At 52.3% G+C, this 20,636-nt stretch overlaps 3 protein-coding genes across 6 annotated transcripts; 2 read left to right on the forward strand and 1 right to left on the reverse strand.

Annotated features, from left to right (window-relative positions):
* Positions 1-95: 95 nt before the first annotated feature.
* Positions 96-11,310, forward strand: LOC144229000 (superkiller complex protein 2). The gene is made up of 28 exons (XM_077760938.1): positions 96-148; positions 226-329; positions 992-1,101; positions 1,201-1,318; positions 1,408-1,522; positions 1,642-1,716; positions 1,996-2,049; positions 2,148-2,338; positions 2,501-2,629; positions 2,850-2,995; positions 4,813-4,959; positions 5,091-5,175; positions 5,364-5,470; positions 5,794-5,940; positions 6,018-6,114; positions 6,300-6,512; positions 6,594-6,704; positions 7,385-7,615; positions 8,321-8,458; positions 8,616-8,753; positions 8,894-8,998; positions 9,331-9,478; positions 9,574-9,700; positions 9,848-10,058; positions 10,215-10,325; positions 10,405-10,623; positions 10,817-10,957; positions 11,045-11,310. The coding sequence occupies exons 1-28, from the start codon at positions 130-132 to the stop codon at positions 11,243-11,245; spliced, it is 3,738 nt and encodes a 1,245-aa protein (XP_077617064.1). The 5' UTR covers positions 96-129; the 3' UTR covers positions 11,246-11,310.
* Positions 11,311-11,348: 38 nt separating this feature from the next.
* DXO (decapping exoribonuclease) lies at positions 11,349-13,893 on the reverse strand. 3 transcript variants are annotated; one of them, XM_077760933.1, is made up of 7 exons: positions 13,715-13,893; positions 12,845-13,213; positions 12,435-12,670; positions 12,128-12,347; positions 11,876-12,011; positions 11,640-11,734; positions 11,349-11,557 (listed from the first exon to the last, which is right to left on the reverse strand). In XM_077760933.1, exons 1-7 carry the CDS (start codon positions 13,891-13,893, stop codon positions 11,407-11,409), a joined length of 1,386 nt encoding a protein of 461 aa, XP_077617059.1. In that variant the 3' UTR covers positions 11,349-11,406. The 3 variants fall into 3 exon arrangements, with proteins under 3 accessions (XP_077617059.1, XP_077617060.1, XP_077617061.1); XM_077760934.1 differs by lacking the exon at positions 13,715-13,893 and adding an exon at positions 13,463-13,566; XM_077760935.1 differs by lacking the exons at positions 12,845-13,213; positions 13,715-13,893 and adding an exon at positions 13,463-13,539.
* WHR1 (winged helix repair factor 1) lies at positions 13,876-20,261 on the forward strand. Of its 2 annotated transcripts, none has more exons than XM_077760936.1 (7): positions 13,876-13,975; positions 14,108-14,349; positions 17,989-18,084; positions 18,373-18,512; positions 19,329-19,426; positions 19,534-19,681; positions 19,827-20,261. In XM_077760936.1, the coding sequence occupies exons 1-7, from the start codon at positions 13,876-13,878 to the stop codon at positions 19,870-19,872; spliced, it is 870 nt and encodes a 289-aa protein (XP_077617062.1). In that variant the 3' UTR covers positions 19,873-20,261. The 2 variants fall into 2 exon arrangements, with proteins under 2 accessions (XP_077617062.1, XP_077617063.1); XM_077760937.1 differs by having other exon boundaries at positions 14,108-14,244.
* The last annotated feature ends 375 nt before the right edge of the window (positions 20,262-20,636 follow it).

Below are 20,636 nucleotides of genomic sequence, written 5' to 3' on the forward strand. Positions count from 1 at the left end.
CTCTACCCCTCCGCCGCGGGTGTGTGTGACGGAAGTCGCCTCCACTTCCGCCCGCTCTGGGGCGGGGCTTACCTCACGGCTTTTCGCTGCATATCCGGTGTGCCCTGCGGCTGCTTGGGCTCCAAGACGATGGAGACAGAGCGACTTGGTGAGGGGGAGGGGGTGGAACCAACAAGTGTTAAGGGGGTGACCCTTGACCTCTGACCTCTGACCTTCCTTCTGTAGTGCTGCCTCCTCCAGATCCCTTGGATCTGCCCCTTCGGCCTGTGGAGCTGGGATGCACCGGGCGCTGGGAGCTGCTGAATGTGCCTGGGGCTCCAGAGAGCACAGTGAGTGGCTTTTGACCCTAACCTTTGACCCACTTTGAGCTTAAAACCTTTTCCACTCTCTTTACTGTTGGACCCTAAGGTAACCTCATTCTCCTGTCTCTGGATTCCTGTCATCTGGGCTTGCCTTGTGCTGGGCAGACCCCAGCTAGTGGACCGGAGTTCATGTGAAGACAGAGAAGGGAGTTTTGGGGATACCTTACGTCTGAGAATTGCTCTTTCAAATGTGTTTTTTCTTCGGAGTCACCTGTCTCCAAGCACCAGGGCACTTGTTGATGGCTACCCTTTGAAGCCCTGACTCTCATCCTTAGTCCTGGGCTACCTTTTCCTAAAACTAGTGGTTCTCAAATTTAAGTGTACCTCATAATGAGTGGGGGTGGGGGATTTTTAAAAATACAGATTCTTAAGCCTAGCCCCAGGGATTGTGGAATGATTGTATTTCATGTTGTATTGTAATGTTTTAGCAACCATTGCTCCAGATAAATCAGTAGCAGGTAGTTTGTCCTGTAAAGCAAGATAATCTTTGGAAAATATTGCTTCAGCTTGACTATCCTAGTTGGTCTGGAATGTCTACCGTTTTTAGTTTCAACACAAATCACATCACTTTCTTGTCTATGTCTTCTCTTCTCCCCTTACCTAATGCCTTTTGTTTTGTCCTTTACCAGCTTCCCCATGGCCTCCCTCCCTGTGCCCCCGATCTGCAGCAGGAAGCAGAGCAGTTGTTTTTATCATCTCCAGCCTGGTTGCCTCTGCATGGTGTGGAACACTCAGCCCGGTGAGGGGTCTGGAGGGGCCTGGACTGGGGAGCTAAGTCCCTAAAGGAAACTGGGAGAGGAGAGAAAGAAGACCTGAAAAATGTTTTCATTTTCTGCAGAAAATGGCAGAGGAAGATGGATCCCTGGTCTCTCCTGGCCACACTGGGGGCCCCAGTCCCCTCAGACCTTCAGGCGCAAAGACACCCAACCACAGGGCAGATACTGGGCTACAAAGAGGTAGGAGATCAGGGGCCATAAGAAGGAGAATTGGGAAAGCGTCAGAGGCAAGCTCAGCCTCACTGGGGCTGTGTGGTCTGTTGCCTCAGGTCCTGCTGGAGAATACAAACCTATCAGCCACCACCTCCTTGTCTCTTCGCCGGCCCCCAGGGCCCGTCTCCCAGTCCCTGTGGGGGAATCCGACACAATACCCTTTCTGGCCAGGTGACTTTTGTGGAAATGGGGTGGTAGGAGAGGGCGCCCTCAGTCTCTAGGAAAGAGTTCCCCACCCATCCCATATCCCTCCCACCCCACAAATCCCTCTTTGTCCACACTCTTCCCAGGTGGAATGGATGAGCCCACCATAACAGATCTGAGCACTCGGGAGGAAGCTGAAGAGGAGATAGACTTTGAGAAAGGTGAGGTGGTGCCAGGACAGACCCTTGGGAGTAGGGCTGTGAGTCGGCGGCCCTGAGGAAGGGGGGCCCAGGCCTATCAGTGGGCCGCTGCTAGGTGCCTTTGAGAAAATTAGGGAAAGGCACCCTTGTCGTAACAACCTTTATTTTTATGGAAAGATGGCAGAGAGCCCCATTTCTGGTGCCTACGCTGTGAACGGCATCCTGTAGGTTTAGGTATCATATGACTTTTACGCCACCGCACAGTAATGCTGATTCTATCTCTTTGTCCTTGTTCTTCAGATCTTCTTACTGTCCCACCTGGCTTCAAGAAAGGTGTGGACTTTGCCCCAAAGGGTGAGTTTTAGTTTTAAGATGGGGTATAGAAATAGTGGCTTTCTCCTGTGGAACAGAGATGGACATGACCAGGTTTCCCTTTTTGCCTTGCTCCTCAGATCACCCGGCTCCAGCTCCCGGCTTGCTCAGCCTCAGCCGTTTGCTGGAGCCTCTGGATTTGGGGGGAGGCGATGAGGATGAGAGTGAGGCAGTGGGCCAGCCAGGAATTCCCAGAGGGGACACTGTTTCAGCAGCCCCCTGCAATGCTTCCCTGGCCCGAGCAAGCAGCTTGGAGGACCTAGTGTTGAAGGTTGGTGGTTCTGGGCAGTTGAGGCAGGAAAGAAGAGGTCTTGGTGGAGGGGTGGCTGGCTTGGTTGGGTCTAGGAGGAAGACCGGAGCATCTTTATGGAGGAGTGGTAACAGAGGGCTCTCTGACTGTATCTTTATCACCTCTACCCCCCGGCTTTTCCAGGAAGCATCCACAGCTGAATCCCCTCCAGAGCCCCCCAAACCCCTGCCTCAAGAGCAGTGGGCTATTCCTGTGGATGTCACCTCCCCTGTTGGTGATTTCTACCGCCTCATTCCCCAGCCTGCCTTCCAGGTAGTGTGGCCCAGTGCTTACCTGCTCCCCTGCCTCTTCCCTGTTGCTCCCTTCATCTCCTCTCCCCGCCGAGGCCAGATGCCTTCTAGGTTCGTCTTGGGGCTCACTCCGAGCCTTGCTCTTGCATGCCAGAGCCACCTTGCATGCCCTAAGAGCTGGAGGCAGGAGGGCCCCCTTTTCTTTTTCTGGCTTGGCCTCCAACTACTCCTCTCTCCCGCAGTGGGCGTTTGAGCCGGATGTGTTTCAGAAACAGGCCATCTTACACTTGGAGCGTCACGACTCTGTCTTTGTAGCGGCTCACACATCTGCGGGGAAGACGGTCGTGGCTGAATACGCCATTGCCCTTGCCCAGAAACACATGACACGGTATAGGCCCCTTCACCAGCTGGCCCTGTGTTTTCCTGTACCCTTTCTCGGTGTCATCTTTCCCCCACCGCTACCTCATCCTTCAGATGAGAGGTTTGGAGAGAGACTGAGATGGGGCCAGGAGTGATGTGGGAAGGTGTGGTGGGGAGAGCAAGTTAGAAGACCTGTGTGGGGCACCTGGGTGCCTCAGTCAGTTAAGCATCTGACTTCGGCTCAGCTCATGATCTCACAGTTTGAGAGTTCTAGTCCCACATGTGCTGTCAGCACAGAGCCCCACGTGGGATTCTCTGTCTCCCTCTCTTTCTGTCCCTCCCCTGCTCGCACTTTGTCTGTCTCAAAAGTAAATAAGTAAACATTAAAAAAAAATGACGATGACCTGGGTTAGCTTAGGAAGAGTTTTTGTGGGGTCGTGTCATGAAGAAGGTAANTTGCCTTGCTCCTCAGATCACCCGGCTCCAGCTCCCGGCTTGCTCAGCCTCAGCCGTTTGCTGGAGCCTCTGGATTTGGGGGGAGGCGATGAGGATGAGAGTGAGGCAGTGGGCCAGCCAGGAATTCCCAGAGGGGACACTGTTTCAGCAGCCCCCTGCAATGCTTCCCTGGCCCGAGCAAGCAGCTTGGAGGACCTAGTGTTGAAGGTTGGTGGTTCTGGGCAGTTGAGGCAGGAAAGAAGAGGATTTAGTGGAGGGGTGGCTGGCTTGGTTGGGTCTAGGAGGAAGACCGGAGCATCTTTATGGAGGAGTGGTAACAGAGGGCTCTCTGACTGTATCTTTATCACCTCTACCCCCGGCTTTTCCAGGAAGCATCCACAGCTGAATCCCCTCCAGAGCCCCCCAAACCCCTGCCTCAAGAGCAGTGGGCTATTCCTGTGGATGTCACCTCCCCTGTTGGTGATTTCTACCGCCTCATTCCCCAGCCTGCCTTCCAGGTAGTGTGGCCCAGTGCTTACCTGCTCCCCTGCCTCTTCCCTGTTGCTCCCTTCATCTCCTCTCCCCGCCGAGGCCAGATGCCTTCTAGGTTCGTCTTGGGGCTCACTCCGAGCCTTGCTCTTGCATGCCAGAGCCACCTTGCATGCCCTAAGAGCTGGAGGCAGGAGGGCCCCCTTTTCTTTTTCTGGCTTGGCCTCCAACTACTCCTCTCTCCCGCAGTGGGCGTTTGAGCCGGATGTGTTTCAGAAACAGGCCATCTTACACTTGGAGCGTCACGACTCTGTCTTTGTAGCGGCTCACACATCTGCGGGGAAGACGGTCGTGGCTGAATACGCCATTGCCCTTGCCCAGAAACACATGACACGGTATAGGCCCCTTCACCAGCTGGCCCTGTGTTTTCCTGTACCCTTTCTCGGTGTCATCTTTCCCCCACCGCTACCTCATCCTTCAGATGAGAGGTTTGGAGAGAGACTGAGATGGGGCCAGGAGTGATGTGGGAAGGTGTGGTGGGGAGAGCAAGTTAGAAGACCTGTGTGGGGCACCTGGGTGCCTCAGTCAGTTAAGCATCTGACTTCGGCTCAGCTCATGATCTCACAGTTTGAGAGTTCTAGTCCCACATGTGCTGTCAGCACAGAGCCCCACGTGGGATTCTCTGTCTCCCTCTCTTTCTGTCCCTCCCCTGCTCGCACTTTGTCTGTCTCAAAAGTAAATAAGTAAACATTAAAAAAAAATGACGATGACCTGGGTTAGCTTAGGAAGAGTTTTTGTGGGGTCGTGTCATGAAGAAGGTAAGGGCAGTTTGGGGGGAGAAGGAAGGCACGTGGGCTCTGGCATGCTTCTTGGGGGGCTCGGGGTGGGACAGGCAGTGCTGACTTCATGCCCTCTTCCCAGCACCATCTACACTTCACCCATCAAGGCCCTGAGCAACCAGAAGTTCCGAGACTTTCGAAACACTTTCGGGGATGTGGGACTGCTCACTGGGGATGTACAGCTGCACCCAGAGGCCTCCTGCCTCATTATGACGACAGAGATCCTTCGGTGAGACATAGGCACTCAACACGGGTGGATTTTTGGTCAGGAAGGTGCGGCTGCTCTGGACAGCATGTTGACTGAGAACAGGGTGGAGACAGGAGCCACTGGGGAATCAGCCTTTGGCCTCTTCTCCCCAGCTCCATGCTGTACAGCGGCTCAGATGTCATCCGGGACCTGGAGTGGGTCATCTTTGATGAGGTTCACTACATCAACGATGCTGAGGTAAGAGGCCTGGGGTCCCCACACCCCAGTTGTCCTCTCCTGTGCACCCAGATCACACAGACTAGTCCACACAACTTTGTGGACCTCACTGCCTTCTTTGCCCCCACATGTAACCCTCTGCGCTTCCCCTGGGGCAGAAGGGCAGCTCCCTCTGAGCCGACAGTGACCAGTCTTCTCTCTCTGCCCAGCGTGGGGTTGTGTGGGAGGAGGTGCTTATCATGCTCCCTGACCACGTCTCCATCATCCTTCTGAGTGCCACGGTCCCCAATGCCCTTGAGTTCGCGGACTGGATTGGGTAAGATGTGTGCTCTGGGATTCTTGGGTGAAGGGGGCTATAGCATTCCTTGGTTAGGAGTGGGGGTGAAGACTACCACAGCAAGGAGAGTGTCTTGGGGGTGGAGAGGGGGAAGGGGTACGGCTGGGATGCGTGTCTGATCCAGGCGGCTGCAAGACCCCACTTGGGCCCAGATCATTTTGTGTGTTGGGTGATAGGATGGTGGGGCAGCCTTCCAGTCTGGCTCTCAGAAAAGACCAGGTGAAGCTGAAGGGGGAAGGTGGTGGAGATGTGGGTTGCTTCTTGCACTCTTGCCACTGACCTGCTCTCTTCTACCCACTCAGGCGACTGAAACGGCGCCAGATCTATGTGATCAGCACTGTTGCCCGTCCTGTACCCCTGGAGCATTATCTCTTCACGGGGAACAGCCCCAAGACCCAGGGGGAGCTCTTTCTGCTGCTGGACTCCCGAGGTGCCTTCCACACAAAGGGGTACGCTGGAGATGGGGCAGAGTCAGGGCTGGGTCCACTGGGCATGACTGTGATCAGCGACCCTCCCTGTGCCCCAGGTACTATGCAGCTGTGGAGGCCAAGAAGGAGCGGATGAGCAAACATGCCCAGACCTTTGGGGCCAAACAACCGACGCATCAGGGGGGGCCTGCACAGGTGAGAGCCGGCAGGCTCTGTATCTGCTGCCACCTGTTTCTCCTCTATCCATTCTTCCCTCATTCCCTAGGCGTTTGGACTTGAGCTTTGAGCACCATCTGACTTGACACAGTTTCACCTCCCCTCACTTTGGCCCTGACGGGTTCAGGGATGCGACCTTTGCCCCCTTCTGCCCCCTTTTCCAGGACCGCGGTGTGTACCTATCCCTCCTGGCCTCCCTCCGCACCCGTGCGCAGCTGCCTGTGGTCGTGTTTACCTTCTCGCGGGGTCGCTGTGATGAGCAAGCCTCGGGCCTCACCTCCCTGGATCTCACGACAAGTTCAGAGAAGAGTGAGATTCACCTCTTCCTGCAGCGCTGCCTTGCTCGCCTTCGCGGCTCTGACCGCCAGCTGCCCCAGGTGTGGATGGGGGTCTTGAAGACTGTCTAGAAAGGATTCTCCACTACCCTATCCCTGACCATGGGCCTTGGCTCCCTGCAGGTCCTGCACATGTCCGAGCTCCTGCACCGTGGCCTGGGTGTGCACCACAGTGGCATCCTGCCCATTCTTAAGGAAATCGTGGAGATGCTTTTCAGTAGAGGCCTGGTCAAGGTACACACACTGGTAGAAGAGGGACTCTTCAGAGCACTTCTTGCTCCCTTACAGGCTGTGCGGAGGGTGGAGGGGCAGGGCTCAGACAGGACAGTGCAGTGGTTAAGAGCTTGGGGTCTAGACCAGATTGCCTGTGTATGCATCCTGGCTCCACTACTTCTGTGTGACCTCAGGCAGATTACTTAACCGTCCTGAACTTTAGCTTTCCTATCTTAAAATGGAGATGCACAGAATGGGCACAGGCGGTATTCAGAAGGGAAACCCAGAAAATTAGCAAGCATAGGAAAAGTTACTTTACTTTCCTAAAGGTGTGTATATCTTTTTGAATTGGGGTGTAACTGCCTTTAACATGAGTTGTGAATTACATGCACCAAAAATAAGATATACTCTGCAAAAATATGTTCACGCAAAGAGATACTCTAAATGCATTGGGATGATTGACAGTGGGGATATGGGAATTGGATATGGGTTACAAGAAAAGAAGTGGGTAGCCAAATAGATAAAGTGAAAATGATAGTACTTGCTCTATAGTTTTGCTCTGAGAGTTATTAAATGAGATCCTGCGAGTTAACTGTCTGGGACCATGCCTGGTACCTACTCAGCCTTGGCTACAGAGTAAGGTACACTTGGCCAGGGATGGGTGTCCGTGTAGCCCCTTTACTGATCTTCCTCCATCCCAGGTCTTGTTTGCCACGGAGACCTTTGCCATGGGTGTTAATATGCCAGCCCGAACAGTGGTGTTTGACTCTATGCGGAAGCACGATGGCTCCACCTTCCGGGATCTGCTCCCTGGAGAGTATGTGCAGATGGCCGGCCGGGCAGGCCGGCGGGGCCTGGACCCCACTGGCACTGTCATCCTGCTCTGCAAGGGCCGTGTGCCTGAGATGGCAGACCTGCACCGCATGATGATGGTGAGCCAGGACGGTATGAGGCTGAGCTGGGAGCGCCCCAGCTCTGGGGACCTGCTGGATTCTCTCTTCTGACCCTCTTCCCCTCTCTTTTATTTCTACGGTTGACCTTTGAACGATGTAGGGTTTAGGGAGTGCTGACCTCCTGCATAGTCAGACATCCGCATACAACTTTTGAGTCCTGAAGAACTCTACTGCTAATAGCCTATACTGTTGGCTGGAAGGCTTACCAATAACAGATAGACGATGAACACTTATTTGTATATGTATTTGTTGCTGTATTCTTATAATACAGCTAGAGATAAGAAAACATGATGAAGAAAATTACAGGAAAGAGAAAATACTTACAGGATTGGACAGTATTTATTGAAAAAAATACACGTGTAAGTGGACCCCTGTTGTTCAAGGGTCAGTTGTACTTTTTTCTTTTGCCTGAGAGAAACCAAGGTCAGAGCAAGCAAATCCGAGGATTAGATTGAATCCCACCCCTTCTAGTCTTTTTTCATTGTGAAGACAGCTAGGTAGAACCTTTGAGGGCCTATTTATTTAGTTCCCTTATTTTGCAGAGGAGGTAAGTAAACACAGTTTGTCTAGGGTCCCATGGTCCATGGGGACTAGATCTGCTGAGAGTAGAGCCGGTCCTCACAGGGCTGGCTTGGGGGGCAGCAGATCCCACCCCAATCTCACTGCTTCTCTGACGTGCCCCAGGGGAAGCCATCGCAGCTGCAGTCCCAGTTCCGCCTCACATACACCATGATCCTGAACCTACTGCGGGTGGACGCCCTCAGGGTAGAAGACATGATGAAGAGGAGCTTCTCGGAGTTTCCATCCCGCAAGGACAGCAAGGTGAGGAGGCTGGGATGACCAGTAAACCAGGCAGCATGTTGGGACAAGGGAAGCCAGACTAAGAGGTGGACATCTAGAGACAAGGCAGTGAATGTGGGGAGTGTGGCATCCTGGGCCGGGGGACTCTCCTTTCATACCTCCCTACACTTCCACCCAGGCCCACGAACAGGCTCTAGCTGAACTGACCAAAAGACTGGGGGCCTTGGAGGAACCTGACACGACTGGCCAACTGGTTGACCTGCCTGAGTATTACAGCTGGGGGGAGGAATTGACAGAGACCCGGAACCTGATTCAGGTGAGTGTTGTGAAGGTGATGGAGGAAGGGAGGAAGAGAATGTGACACTCTGGGTGCTCCTGAACCTAGTCCCAACCTATTCTCAGTGTCCCTGTTATGCTTCCTTTGTTATCCCTTTTGTGCATATCCCCACTCTTTAGCGACGCATCATGGAGTCTGTGAATGGGCTGAAATCTCTCTCAGCTGGAAGGGTGGTGGTTGTGAAGACTCAGGAGTATCATAACACATTGGGTGTGATCCTGCAGGTGAGGGCAATGGAAATTTAGACCCCAGAGGGAGGGAGCCCTATCTCCATCTTCTGTACTTGGCTGGGGGCAGTTGTCACATAGCACTCATTTTTCCCTCCTGCCTTCCTTTCTCTCCCATTGCCACCACTTCATGCCTACCTCCTTATCCTCCCTTCCCCCACTGCCTCTCCCCCTTACCCCTCAGACTGTTCTGATTGACTTGGTTACCAGTCCATACTGATGAGCTCTGCAGTTGCTCTGTGGTCCCTGCCTGAGGGTGGGGACCTGGTCTCTTATCTTTGATGTCCACTCCTCACATTGCCCTGGCCTGGCCTCTCCATCTACCCTAGGTCTCCTCAAATTCCAGCAGCAGGGTATTTACAACCCTGATCTTGTGTGATAAACCTGTGTCTGAGGACCCACAGGGGAGGGCACCAGCCACCCCAGATGTGCCCTACCCGGATGACCTTGTAGGATTCAAGCTGTTCCTGCCTGAAGGTGAGCATGGGGCAGATGTCCGGGTTCCTGACAGCAATGTAGGCAGGATGTTTGGGTCCATCGTAAGGTTTGACTCTGCTCTTCCCTTTTCACAGGGCCATGTGACCACACGGTGGCCAAGCTCCAGCCAGGAGACGTGGCTGCCATCACCACCAAGGTGTTACGGGTGAATGGGGAGAAGATCTTGGAGGACTTCAGCAAGAGGCAGCAACCAAAATTCAAGTCAGAGATGGCTAGGGAGATCCTTTTCCTGGGGAGGGGACCAGAGGGGGTGTAGGGAGGGGTGGTTGAGGTGTCTCTCCGGCCTGAGAGGGCTTCTCTGAGAGAGAACACTCTGCCTTAGGTCTTAAGACCTTGCTCCTTCTTCAGGAAGGATCCTCCTATTGCGGCTGTGACCACTGCTGTCCAGGAACTGCTGCGTCTGGCACAGGCCTACCCAGCGGGACCCCCTCCCCTTGACCCTGTCAATGACCTGCAGCTCAAGGATGTGCCAGTGGTTGAGGGAGGGCTCCGGGCCAGGAAGCTGGAGGAGCTGATCTGGGGGGCTCAGTGTGTGCACAGTCCCCGTTTCTCCGCCCAGGTAGGGTCCTGGATGCCAGCTCCCAAGCTCAGAGGGAGGCTTTTCCCTTCTGTTCTCCTGTAGCCTGGCCACCCTCATCTCTGCCCTTGTCCTCAGTGCCCTCCTGCTCTGGGATAAGGGGAAAGCTAACATGCTTCTGCTGGTGGCTCTCTGCAGTACCTGAAGCTGCAGGAGCGAATGCAGATACAGAAGGAGATGGAGCGACTGCATTTCCTGCTGTCAGATCAGTCACTGCTTCTGCTCCCAGAGTATCACCAGCGAGTAGAGGTGGGAAGGCCAGGGGTGGGGACAGGGGGCTAGTGAGAGAGAAGAGAGCAGGCTCCCAACACCTACCATCTTTCTTTAGGTGCTCCGAACCTTGGGTTATGTAGATGAGGCAGGCACTGTGAAGCTGGCAGGGCGGGTGGCTTGTGCCATGAGCAGCCACGAGCTGCTTCTCACTGAGCTCATGTTTGACAACGCTCTAAGTGCCCTGCGGCCAGAAGAGATTGCAGCCCTGCTCTCTGGCCTGGTCTGCCAGAGCCCTGGGGACCCTGGGGAGCAGCTCCCAAGCACCCTCAAACAGGTATGGGACACCCACCCCACTTTCTCTCCCTTGGGTGTGGCATTCCCAATCCCCACCCCCAAGTATTCCTCAGGTGACCCCCTCCAGCCCTGTTAAGTACCCCTAAGAGCTGGAATGGCTTCTTCCTTGATCAGGGGCTCCCTACTCCTAAAGAAGGAAGGCGGGGTCTGAACCTCTCCTTGGCCATCTGCAGGGAGTGGAACGTGTCCGGGCTGTGGCCAAGCGGATTGGTGAGGTCCAAGTGGCCTGTGGCCTGAACCAGACCGTGGAAGAATTTGTCGGAGAGTTGAATTTTGGGCTGGTGGAGGTCGTGTACGAGTGGGCCCGGGGCATGGTAAATAACTGGGGCTTTGTGGACAGCTGGCTAGGGGGAGGCTGCCCAGGTCTACCATACTCAGTCCTCACCCTGCTTCCCCCACAGCCCTTCTCTGAGTTGGCAGGGCTGTCGGGGACTCCTGAGGGCCTGGTGGTCCGTTGCATCCAGCGCTTGGCCGAGATGTGTCGCTCGCTGAGGGGGGCAGCCCGCCTGGTAGGAGAACCTGTGCTAGGTGCCAAGATGGAGACGGCAGCCACTCTGCTGCGGAGGGACATCGTCTTTGCGGCCAGCCTATACACTCAGTGAGTGGCCAGTGTAAAAATGTAGTAATAAAGCAGCGAACCACCTGTGTGTACTTCAAGTTGTTGAACAGGGACGACTTGGTGCAAGAGAACACAGCAGGAAGAGCCACTTAGAAACAGGCTTTTATCTGTGCACACGGAGAAAGGACCAGCCCCTCTGAAGTCTCAGACCTTGGGGGAAGGTGTCTTGGGGGGTGATGGGAGGTCCTGGGACACGGCCTCCACGTACCACGTGGGCAGGAATGCATAGGGTGCATCTCGATGTTTAGACACTGTGATTGGGCTGCCAGGCTCCCAGGAGAAGAGATGGACGAGCCTAGGGGGGACATGGAGTCACAACTTGAGGACTGGAGGCAAATTTCTAGGACCCAGAGAGCAGGGACAGATGAATGGCTCACCTGGGATCATCTTGGACAACTGTGTTCTGGGCAAAGCTAAGGAAGGCAGCACAGAAGTTCATGCACACGGAGGGATTCCAGCCATCACGGTCATTCTGGAGAGGGCCAAAGAGGAGGCAGAAAACAGGCAGTGAAGGTGAGGGCAGAGAAGGGGCAAGGTGGACTGTGACCCGGGATACTGGACCTGTGGTCTTGGTGTGGGGGTACAGGTGGGAGCTGCAAGACCACTGCCTTACCCTGACATATTCGAACATCTCCATGGTAGGGAAGGTCTTGAGGGAACGGATGAAACCCTCTGGGTTACGGAAGCCAGCAACGACGTTTGGGACCCCCAGAAGGAATGACTGAGCCCACCATTTCAGGAGCTTATGTCTGTCAGGAAAGGCAAGGGGTCAGTAGGACCCTTCCTCCACCCTCCGGCCTCTTGCCCTGGTCCCATTTCCAGCCGTCTGTTCTAGGCTCTCACCCCGCCCACCCCCATCCTGAACCTGTAGAAGCTCCTCCATTGGCCCGGGCTGTGCATCTCTTTGGAGGTCTTGAGCTCCACATAGCAAGTGGGGGGCTGTGTGGATGGGGCCTGGGGGTCTGTGCAGTCTACCTCCCCTGAGAAGAGCAGAGGGTGGTTTCCCAGGCGGCTGCGTAGCACAGAGCAGAAGGCCACGTTGGTGTTAACCTCACCAGAAGGGTCCGGGGAGCTTCCAGGTTTGTCTGCACCAGAAGAGAAGCGGCAACAGGGTGGGGGCTTTCAGTCTCTGGGGAAGGGGGAGGGGACTACAGAGCAGGGGCAACTCTCACCTGCACACATGTACTGCTCAAACTTGTACCCCATGTACATAAGCTCTCGGAGAAGGGGTGGCCGGGCAAGCCGCTGGGCCCGAGCTGCCGGTGTCTCTACCTCACTCAGGTACAGTGTCCCCTGGAAGCGGGAGGCCGCCAGCTGCCAGCCCTCCTGCCGCTCATACGGTGTGGTTAGCAATTTTGTCAGGTGCCCTCGCCATGTCACTATGGCCCCTGCCAGCCAGCCTGGACCCCTGAGAGGGAGGAGTTAGAAGCTGAAGGTCTGATACAAGCATTAGCTCAGATGACTCCCCCAAAGAATATCCTAGGTTCCTTCTAAAGACTGAACTCATTCCAGTTTTGGCTCTCCTAATTTTAGAGGGTAGGTGCAGGTCTCTAAATCTACCCATGTGCTATGCTTTGCTCACCCCTCCAGCTGGCCTCGGTGATCCAGAAGCCAGCGTAGCAGGTGATCCAGCCCCTCTCGGATCTCCTCGTCCCTGGGCTGGTATCGATCAGGGTATCCATCTCTGAGGTCAAAGTTGGGGCCTTGACCATTGGTAGGGGGTGGGCTGTAGTAGCGCAAGGCTTGAGCATCTCCATGGTACTGGCGTTGTGCATCCAGGGAGAAGCAGCCCAGTTCGGATGGGCGGCGGTAGAAAGGGAAGGGCCCAGAGTAGAGGGCAGGGTCTGTGGGCATTGAGGGTGCTGGGCTGGGGAGTTTGTTCCGAGGCTCAGCTACCTCTACGTTTTCCACTTTTCTCTTGGTCCCTCTGCGATCCATGAGGTCCTGAGAACTGGGGTTAGGGAAGTTACCCTTTTACAGAGGAGGCCCAGAAAAGGGGGACTCTGGATCAGGACTAAGCTAGCCTCCGGATGGCCAGGCTCTGGCCCTGAAACAGAACCAAGGCTAGGTGCACATCCCACCTTTTCCCTTGACCTACACCCCCACCTCCAGATGTTCCAAAGTCAGTGAGCTGAGGAAGGCTGTCTGGGCTCAGACCAAGGATCTGGTTGCCTCAGAGCCCACCAACCTCGACCTCTACCTCTGCGGAGCTAAGACGTCACGGCAGTTGTGTCCAGAAGTCGGGGAGGTATGCAAAGGTGGTTTCCGCACTCCAAGACGCAATCACTCAGCGACAGTGGCGGGCCNCGTGCAGGGCGTGCGCTTTTCCCGGGGAGGTGGACCCCTACCCGTCCGCCCGCAGCCCGCCGCGCCGCCCACGGGTTCCCCGCCCGGAGTGCAGGCGGAGGAAACCAATCCCAGCAGCCGTGCGGCAGCCCTCCTCCCGGCTGACCGAGAAGGCCAGTTGACGGCTTCCTCGTCCCACGTCGTCCTTCCACCCGGCCGTCCGGTCTCCGGGGAGCCTAACGTCACTGCTCTGCGCCGGAAGATGCAGTCTTCGCGTCCTCGACCCACATCACCGACCTCTTCCCCGGCAGCCGGAGACCCCAGGATATGAGCCGGAAGAGGCATCGCCTGGTCCCGGACACCTTTGGGCTGAAGAGGCGGCGGGAACCGAGGCAGGCAGAGGCGGACCCTCTCAGGGGCGAGTCAGGTGGGCGTGGCAGCCCCGGGCCTAGGCCGAAGGCCCCTGCCGGGAGCGGCCTCGCCCGCCGGGTCGCGCAGGACGCGAGCGCGGCGCCCCCCGCCCCCCTTCTCGTCTCGGTGACCGGATCTCCCCACCTAGGGTCCGCGCGTGCGGCCGTCGCCGAGCTGGTGCAGCTGTTCCCGCGGGGCCTGTTCGAGGACGCGCTGCCGCCCATCGCGCTGAGGAGCCAGGTGTACAGTCTCGTGCCCGACCGGACGGCGGCCGACCGGCAGCTGGTGAGGGGCGTCGGAGCGACGGACGGAAGCCGCTTCCCTGCCTCGACCCCATCACTCAGACACCCGGGCGGCCGGCCAGCCGCTCTGCCATTCAGCAGGCGTCAGGTCTCTCCAGGCCGGGCACGGCGGGGCCTAGGAAAATGCCGCAGACCCTGTTAAAAGACCCAACGGCAGTAGAGAGCATGCCACATCATGGAAGTGGAAGAACGAATCTTTTGGGGAAACTGAGTCATCGGGCGTAGTTGGAGCTTTACAGCGCTGGGAATGCAGGCAGACGTCAGATTGCGGCAGACCTTGTGCATCAGTGTTGTTTCTGCCTTACACCGAAGGCGATGAGCTAGCAGAGTGTTAATTGGCAGAGGGAACGGGGTGTTGTGTGGATTGGAGGAGTGAGATGAGACAGGGAGATGGGCTGGGAAGACAATGCGGCAGAAAAGTGGTGAAGGCCTAAATTAGGGGAGTATAGTAGGGAGGGGGAGGATGGGTGGAGATGGGGGATATGGACAGTGGGAAGAGGGAGGAGTTCAGGGTAACTCAGGTTTTCTCAATGACACACTGGTGGAGTGGACAGAGTAGAGGGCGCTGAGTTGTTGGCAGATGACGTGCTTGATTTTGTAGGAGTTGGAGGTGCTTGGGGAACATCCAAAGGCAAGTGTGTAGTACAGTTGGATATGAGGAACTGGAGAGAATTCTGAACCAGTGCTATAGAATTGAAGTCATTGAGATGTGAGCAGTGGTTCATTCTGGATGTAGGTGAGATTGGGTAGGGAGAGTGAGTAGAGGGGTAATTTTTAACATATTAAAAAACTTTAAAAGGTAATGAAAGCTATGGCTCTTTCTCTCCAGAAAAACACATATATGCCATATACATATAAGGTGTATGTGGAGTTTTTGTCCGGGCAGGGGGGTTGTTTCACAGATTCTCTGAGGTCCAAGGTTAAGGACCTCAAGTTTATTTATTTTTTAATGTTTGTTTATTTTTGAGAGAGAGAGAGAGACAGAGTGTGAGTGGGGGAGAGGCAGAGAGAGAGAAGCTGAAATAGGCTCCAGGCTCTGAGCTGTCAGCACAGAGCCCAGCATGGGGCTCAAACTCACGAACTGTGAGATCATGGCCTGAGCCAAAGTCAGATACTTAACTGACTGAGCCACCCAGGTGCCCCAAGGACCTCAAGTTTAGAGTGAAAGGGCCAAATCTACAAAGCTGGGAGATACCCACATTTAAGGCAGTGTTTCTCAAAGTATGTCCTGAGTTCTACCTGTATCAGAATTACCTGTTATTAAAACAAAAAATGACCTGGGCTGCTTATTCAAAAATATAGGTTCTTGGGACTCACCTAAGATCTCTTGAGGTAGGACCTGGGAATCTACATTTTGAATTACTGTCCCAAGTGATTCTTAATGTGTCTTAAAAGTTGGGATCCATTGATGTTAGGTGAAAGCGGAGAAAGAGGAGTCTGTGGAAGAGGCTGAGAAGGAATTGCCAGAAGTAGGAGGAAGCCATAAAGCCTACTGAGAAAGCAAATGGATTTTCAAGGAGGTGGAGTAGTTGGCAGTGTTAGAACCTGTGATTTAAGGCAGTGGTTGGTAAAGAGATCCAAGTAAAATAATATCCAAAGTCTGTCCATTGGATTCAGGAGGAAAAGAGGAAAGAAAAGGAAGATGGAGACCAGCTCTAGTCTCATGAGGAAGCAAGTTACATGGAACCACTCCTTATAGAGTATTTGTTGTATTTAATTTACTGATGTTAGCCTAAGTTTTGAAAAAGCTGTAATAATTGCACAAAGGAAAATATAGACACACACACACACTTTACAGAATGTTTATAAGCAGATACCCATTTAACTACCACCCAGGGCAGACTACGGAACAAGCCAATACCCACATATATCACTCTCCAATATGACTTTTGTCCCTTGGAGGTAACTATTCTCCTGACTGGTGTGATAATTGTTGAGTTTTTTTTTTATACCACCTATATGTTTACGTGTAAACAGCATAGCTCAATTGTATTCATTTTAGATCTTGATATAAACAAAATCCTACCATATGTATGTATTTATATCTTGTTTTATTAGATGAATACTTTTGAGGTTCTGCTCAGTTTCACATAGATAAAGTTCATTTCATAGATTTCTATTTTATGAATATGTCCATTTTTTCTGTTCTAGTGAAAAAAGTTTTGTTTCTAGGAATTTGTTAATTTATCATCTGAATTTTCAAATATATTGGTGTAAAGTTAATAGTTTGATTTTATCGTCTCTTGGATGTGTAGTGATGACCCTTTTCTCATTCTTTTTATTGACTGTGCTTTTTCTAGGTTTTTTTTCCCATTTTCTTGATCAGTCTCACCTGTGGCTTACCAATTTTAATAGTCTTTCAATGAATTAATGTTTAGCTTTGTTGCTCTCTTGTATGTATGTTTTCTATTTTATGAATGTTTCCCTTGTACTGTTGGGCAGATTTTATTTCTTTTTCCCCATTAGTTTCATTCTCTCTTTCTTTCTAGTATACACTTGTCAGGTTGTAGTTTATCTTAAGTACATGCAGATGTATATAGTTTGGGCACATATTTTAGTTATTATTCAGTTTAAAATATGTTTTAACTTTTTGTGTGATTTTCTTCTTTGACCAAGGGTTGAGTCAAGAAATGTATGTCTTAATTTGAAGCATTTTCATATTACCTGACACAAATTATATTGTGGCCAGAGAACATACACAATGTGATTTCAGTCATTTAAATTTTATTGAGACTTGCCTTGTGCTATGTAGTCAGTTTTGCTAAATATTCTATATATGTTTGAAGAGAATATGTGTTTTTCAGTTATTAATTTCTTAGTAACTAAAGTTATTAATGAAAATTATTTTTTTCTTAAATAGTTTATTGTCAAGTTGGTTTCCATATAACACCCAGTGCTCATCCCCACAAGTGCCCTCCTCCATGCCCATCACCTCCCTCCCCCTCTCCCCCCACCATCATCCCTCAGTTTGCTCTCAGCACTCAAGAGTCTCTCATGGTTTGCCTCCCTCCATCTCCCCAACTATTTTTCCCCTTCTCCTCCTGCTTCGTCCTCTGTTAACTTCCTCCTAATCCACCTATATGTGCAAACATATGGTATCTGTCCTTCTCTGCCTGACTTATTTCGCTCAGCATAACACCCTCTAGTTCCATCCATGTTGCTTCAAATGGCCCGATTTCCTTCTTTCTCATTGCCATGTAGTATTCCATTGTATAAATATACCACATCTTCTTGATCCATTCGTCAGTTGATGGACACTTAGATTCTTAATGAAAGTTATTTCTGTAGTGATTATTTTGTCTGTTCTATGAGTTTATGAAAGGTAGATTAATATCCTTTTGCAATTATGGATTTGCTATTATCTCTTCAGATGTTTTCCCTACCTTCCCACCTTCCCTCACCCCACATCTAGACTGTTAATTCCTTAAAGACAGGGCCTATGTCTGAATCAGTATCTTATTTTAGTGTCTGGTATATGATTGGTCGTAGAAAATATATATTAATTGTTTGATAGACAACTGATGAGGTGGGTGGATGGGAAGGTGGGTAACTAATTTGAAAAGACTATTTAACAATCTACCTGATTCTCTCCCCACAGTTTTTCCTTTGTTTAGAGAAAAACTCCCCAATAATTGGCAGTAAAATCTCCCTGCCCCAAAGTGCCCAGAGTATAGCAGAGTATCTTACCCTGATACCCTTCTTTTTACTCCCATCTCTCTGGAGACAGAAGGAGCTTCAAGAGCAGGGGGAGATCAGAATCATCCAGCTAGGCTTTGACTTGGATGCTCATGGAATTATCTTCACTGAAGACTACAAGACCAGAGTGCGTGTAACTGTGACTGTGCGTGTGTGTGTGTGTGTGATGGGTGTGGGGGGCAGACAGGGAAATTGGAGAATGGAATAAAAAGAAAAAGAGACAATTCTCCTGCCCCACATCTCACAGAGAGGGCACAGGGCTCTGGTAAATAGTAATATGAAAGAGAGGAAAAGGAGGAAAAGTTTGAGAGGTAGAAAGACATGAGTGAAAGAGAAAACAGGAAGAGAAATGTCCTGGAGGTGGAGGTCCATGGCGAAGGCTGGGCCACACCACATCTCTCATCTCTGGTTCCAGGTCCTCAAGGCCTGTGATGGCCGACCATATGCAGGGGCAGTGCAGAAGTTTCTGGCTTCGGTGCTTCCAGCCTGTGGGGATCTTAGCTTCCAGCAGGACCAAATGACACAGACCTTCGGCTTCAGGGACACAGAGATCACGTGAGACTTAGGGCACCAACAGAATCAGGCGTCTGACGTTTCCCTGCCTCCCTCCCACCCCATCCTTTTCCTTCTGGTACACCTACCAGAAAAAGTACTCTTATTTTTAGTATAATGACCTAAATTTGTACTCCCCCAAGAAAGGAGGCCTTTCTTACCTGGGACCTTGGACTAAAAATTCAGGAATTCTGGGTGGCTAATCCAATGAATTTAGAGGCCTGGCAGGCACCGTAAATGCCTGTTATGGATTTTGCGGAGACTAAGAGAATGGAGAAATGGTAGGAGCTTGGATGCCCCTAAAGCTTTCACATTAAAAATTAATGATCAGGCAAGGATGAAGTAAAAATACCATTCCAGGGGACCTTATTTGCCTCAGGCTCCCTACTTTGCAACCCACGGTATATGTGAAAGCATTTTTTAAACCTTTTAGTAAGATGTGGGGGAGTTGTGTTGAGGCATGCGTAAGCAGTGGCAGGAGCATGGAAGAAAGGCCCTCGTTTCTCCCCTGGGGTTGGACTGAGAGTGTGTCAGGGCTTGTGATCAAGGAGGACTTCTGAGAGAGAAGCTGCTTTAGTGAACAAGTAATACTAACAGGAAAAGAAAGTTGGGGGACGATCCAGGTAAGAGGAGTAGACGCAAGGGCACAGGGCACTGAACATCAGGGTGTGGGCAGAAAAACCCTCCAGAGTGGGTTTCTGTTATCTAGTCCCCTCAGAAGTTGCCCACGTTTTTGTGGAGACTTAATGTCCAAACATCCGTGGGCAGGGAGATGGTTCTCAGAGCTGAGGCCTCCTCCTGGCTTCCCACCCTTCATAGGCAGCTGGTGAATGCTGGAGTCCTCACTGTCCGAGATGCTGGGAGTTGGTGGCTAGCCGTGCCTGGAGCTGGAAGATTCATCAAATATTTTGTTAAAGGTATTCCATCCACAGCTCAAGCCCTCAGTCCATCAAGAACAGCTTTTGGTGGTTCCTCAAGGCCCAAGCCTTATTCACTTTTCCCCTCTCCTATGCCACTTCTCCAGGACGCCAGGCTGTCCTTGGCATGGTCCGGAAGGCCAAGTACAGGGAGCTACTCCTTTCAGAGCTCTTGGGCCGGCGGGCACCTGCAGCGGTGCGACTCGGCCTCACCTACCACGTGCATGACCTCATTGGGGCCCAGCTAGTGGACTGGTGAGTCAGTCCCCAGCCTCTGGTAGATGACAGAGCAATGACCCAAGGTTGGATTCCCTTCTGGGAACAGCCGAGGGTAAGTTCTGAGTTTTCCCCAGACTGTTGGCCTAGGTATATGGTTCCAGCTCTGTTTTTTCTTTTACAGTGTCTCCACTACTTCTGGAACTCTCCTCCGCCTGCCAGAGACATGAGGATTCTGCTGGTCATTGCATACCTCCCCAGAGTCGGGTGAGAGGGATCCAGGAGTACTGTCCAGTGGTGGCTGAGATAGGGTCACCTTGGGAGCCAGGATGGGTGTTGAGGTTGCATCTGCGCAAAGGGTCAGACGTGACTGCTGCTGTTTACCTGGGCTCTGACCCAGTTGTGGGGTTTGGGCAGTGGTTCTCTGTCCTTCTGTGGAAGTGGAGCCAGAAACCATATCAAGGCCATTGCTGCTGCCTTTCATACAACAAAAGTACTGCTGTTACTCTCTTGGGACAGGAAAATGGGATTTCTGGGGAGGCTGATAAGGGAGGGCAGAGTTTCCTTTTCCTACATGCTGGGTTAACACTGCAAATAAAGTACTTCTTTGCTTGTGCTATTTCCTGGATGTCTTTTGTTTAATGTGATGTATATTTGGGCACCTTGTTTGGGGGTAGAGTGCAAGCCAAACTTGGGCCTCAGCTTTGTCTCATTGTTCAGAGAAATAAGTTCATTAAGGTCAGTTCTCCCTGTAGGATGGTGAAGGTATGCCCAAATTTCTGTTAGGGCCTACACAAAACAAAGGCCTGGTATCATTCAGGTTTTGTGGGGGTTGTGGTAAGAGCGAAGTGTCTTGTGCCCATCTCTGTGCTGAGCCACATTGGCCTCTCCTCTACCCATGCCAACTGGACCATGTATACATATATATATGTACACACACACACACACGTACACAGATACACCCAGTAGGGGGACCTGCCCAGAGCACTGGGAT

Source organism: Crocuta crocuta, unplaced genomic scaffold (assembly GCF_008692635.1).
Source record: "Crocuta crocuta isolate KB4526 unplaced genomic scaffold, BGI_CrCroc_1.0 scaffold762, whole genome shotgun sequence".
NCBI classification, from domain to species: domain Eukaryota; kingdom Metazoa; phylum Chordata; class Mammalia; order Carnivora; family Hyaenidae; genus Crocuta; species Crocuta crocuta.

Coding starts and splice junctions, on each gene's coding strand:
- LOC144229000 (XM_077760938.1), top strand. Junction 2,339..2,500: donor TGGAGGACCTAGTGTTGAAG/GTTGGTGGTTCT, acceptor CGGCTTTTCCAG/GAAGCATCCACAGCTGAATC. Junction 2,996..4,812: donor GCCCAGAAACACATGACACG/GTATAGGCCCCT, acceptor CCCTCTTCCCAG/CACCATCTACACTTCACCCA.
- WHR1 (XM_077760936.1), top strand. CDS start 13,876: ATGAGCCGGAAGAGGCATCGCCTGGTCCCGGACACCTTTGGGCTGAAG. Junction 14,350..17,988: donor TGCCATTCAGCAGGCGTCAG/GTCTCTCCAGGC, acceptor CTCTGGAGACAG/AAGGAGCTTCAAGAGCAGGG. Junction 19,427..19,533: donor CATCAAATATTTTGTTAAAG/GTATTCCATCCA, acceptor CCACTTCTCCAG/GACGCCAGGCTGTCCTTGGC.
- DXO (XM_077760933.1), bottom strand. CDS start 13,893: ATGCCTCTTCCGGCTCATATCCTGGGGTCTCCGGCTGCCGGGGAAGAG. Junction 13,214..13,714: donor GCCGTCAACTGGCCTTCTCG/GTCAGCCGGGAG, acceptor CCCTAACCCCAG/TTCTCAGGACCTCATGGATC. Junction 11,558..11,639: donor GTTGTCCAAGATGATCCCAG/GTGAGCCATTCA, acceptor TGTCCCCCCTAG/GCTCGTCCATCTCTTCTCCT.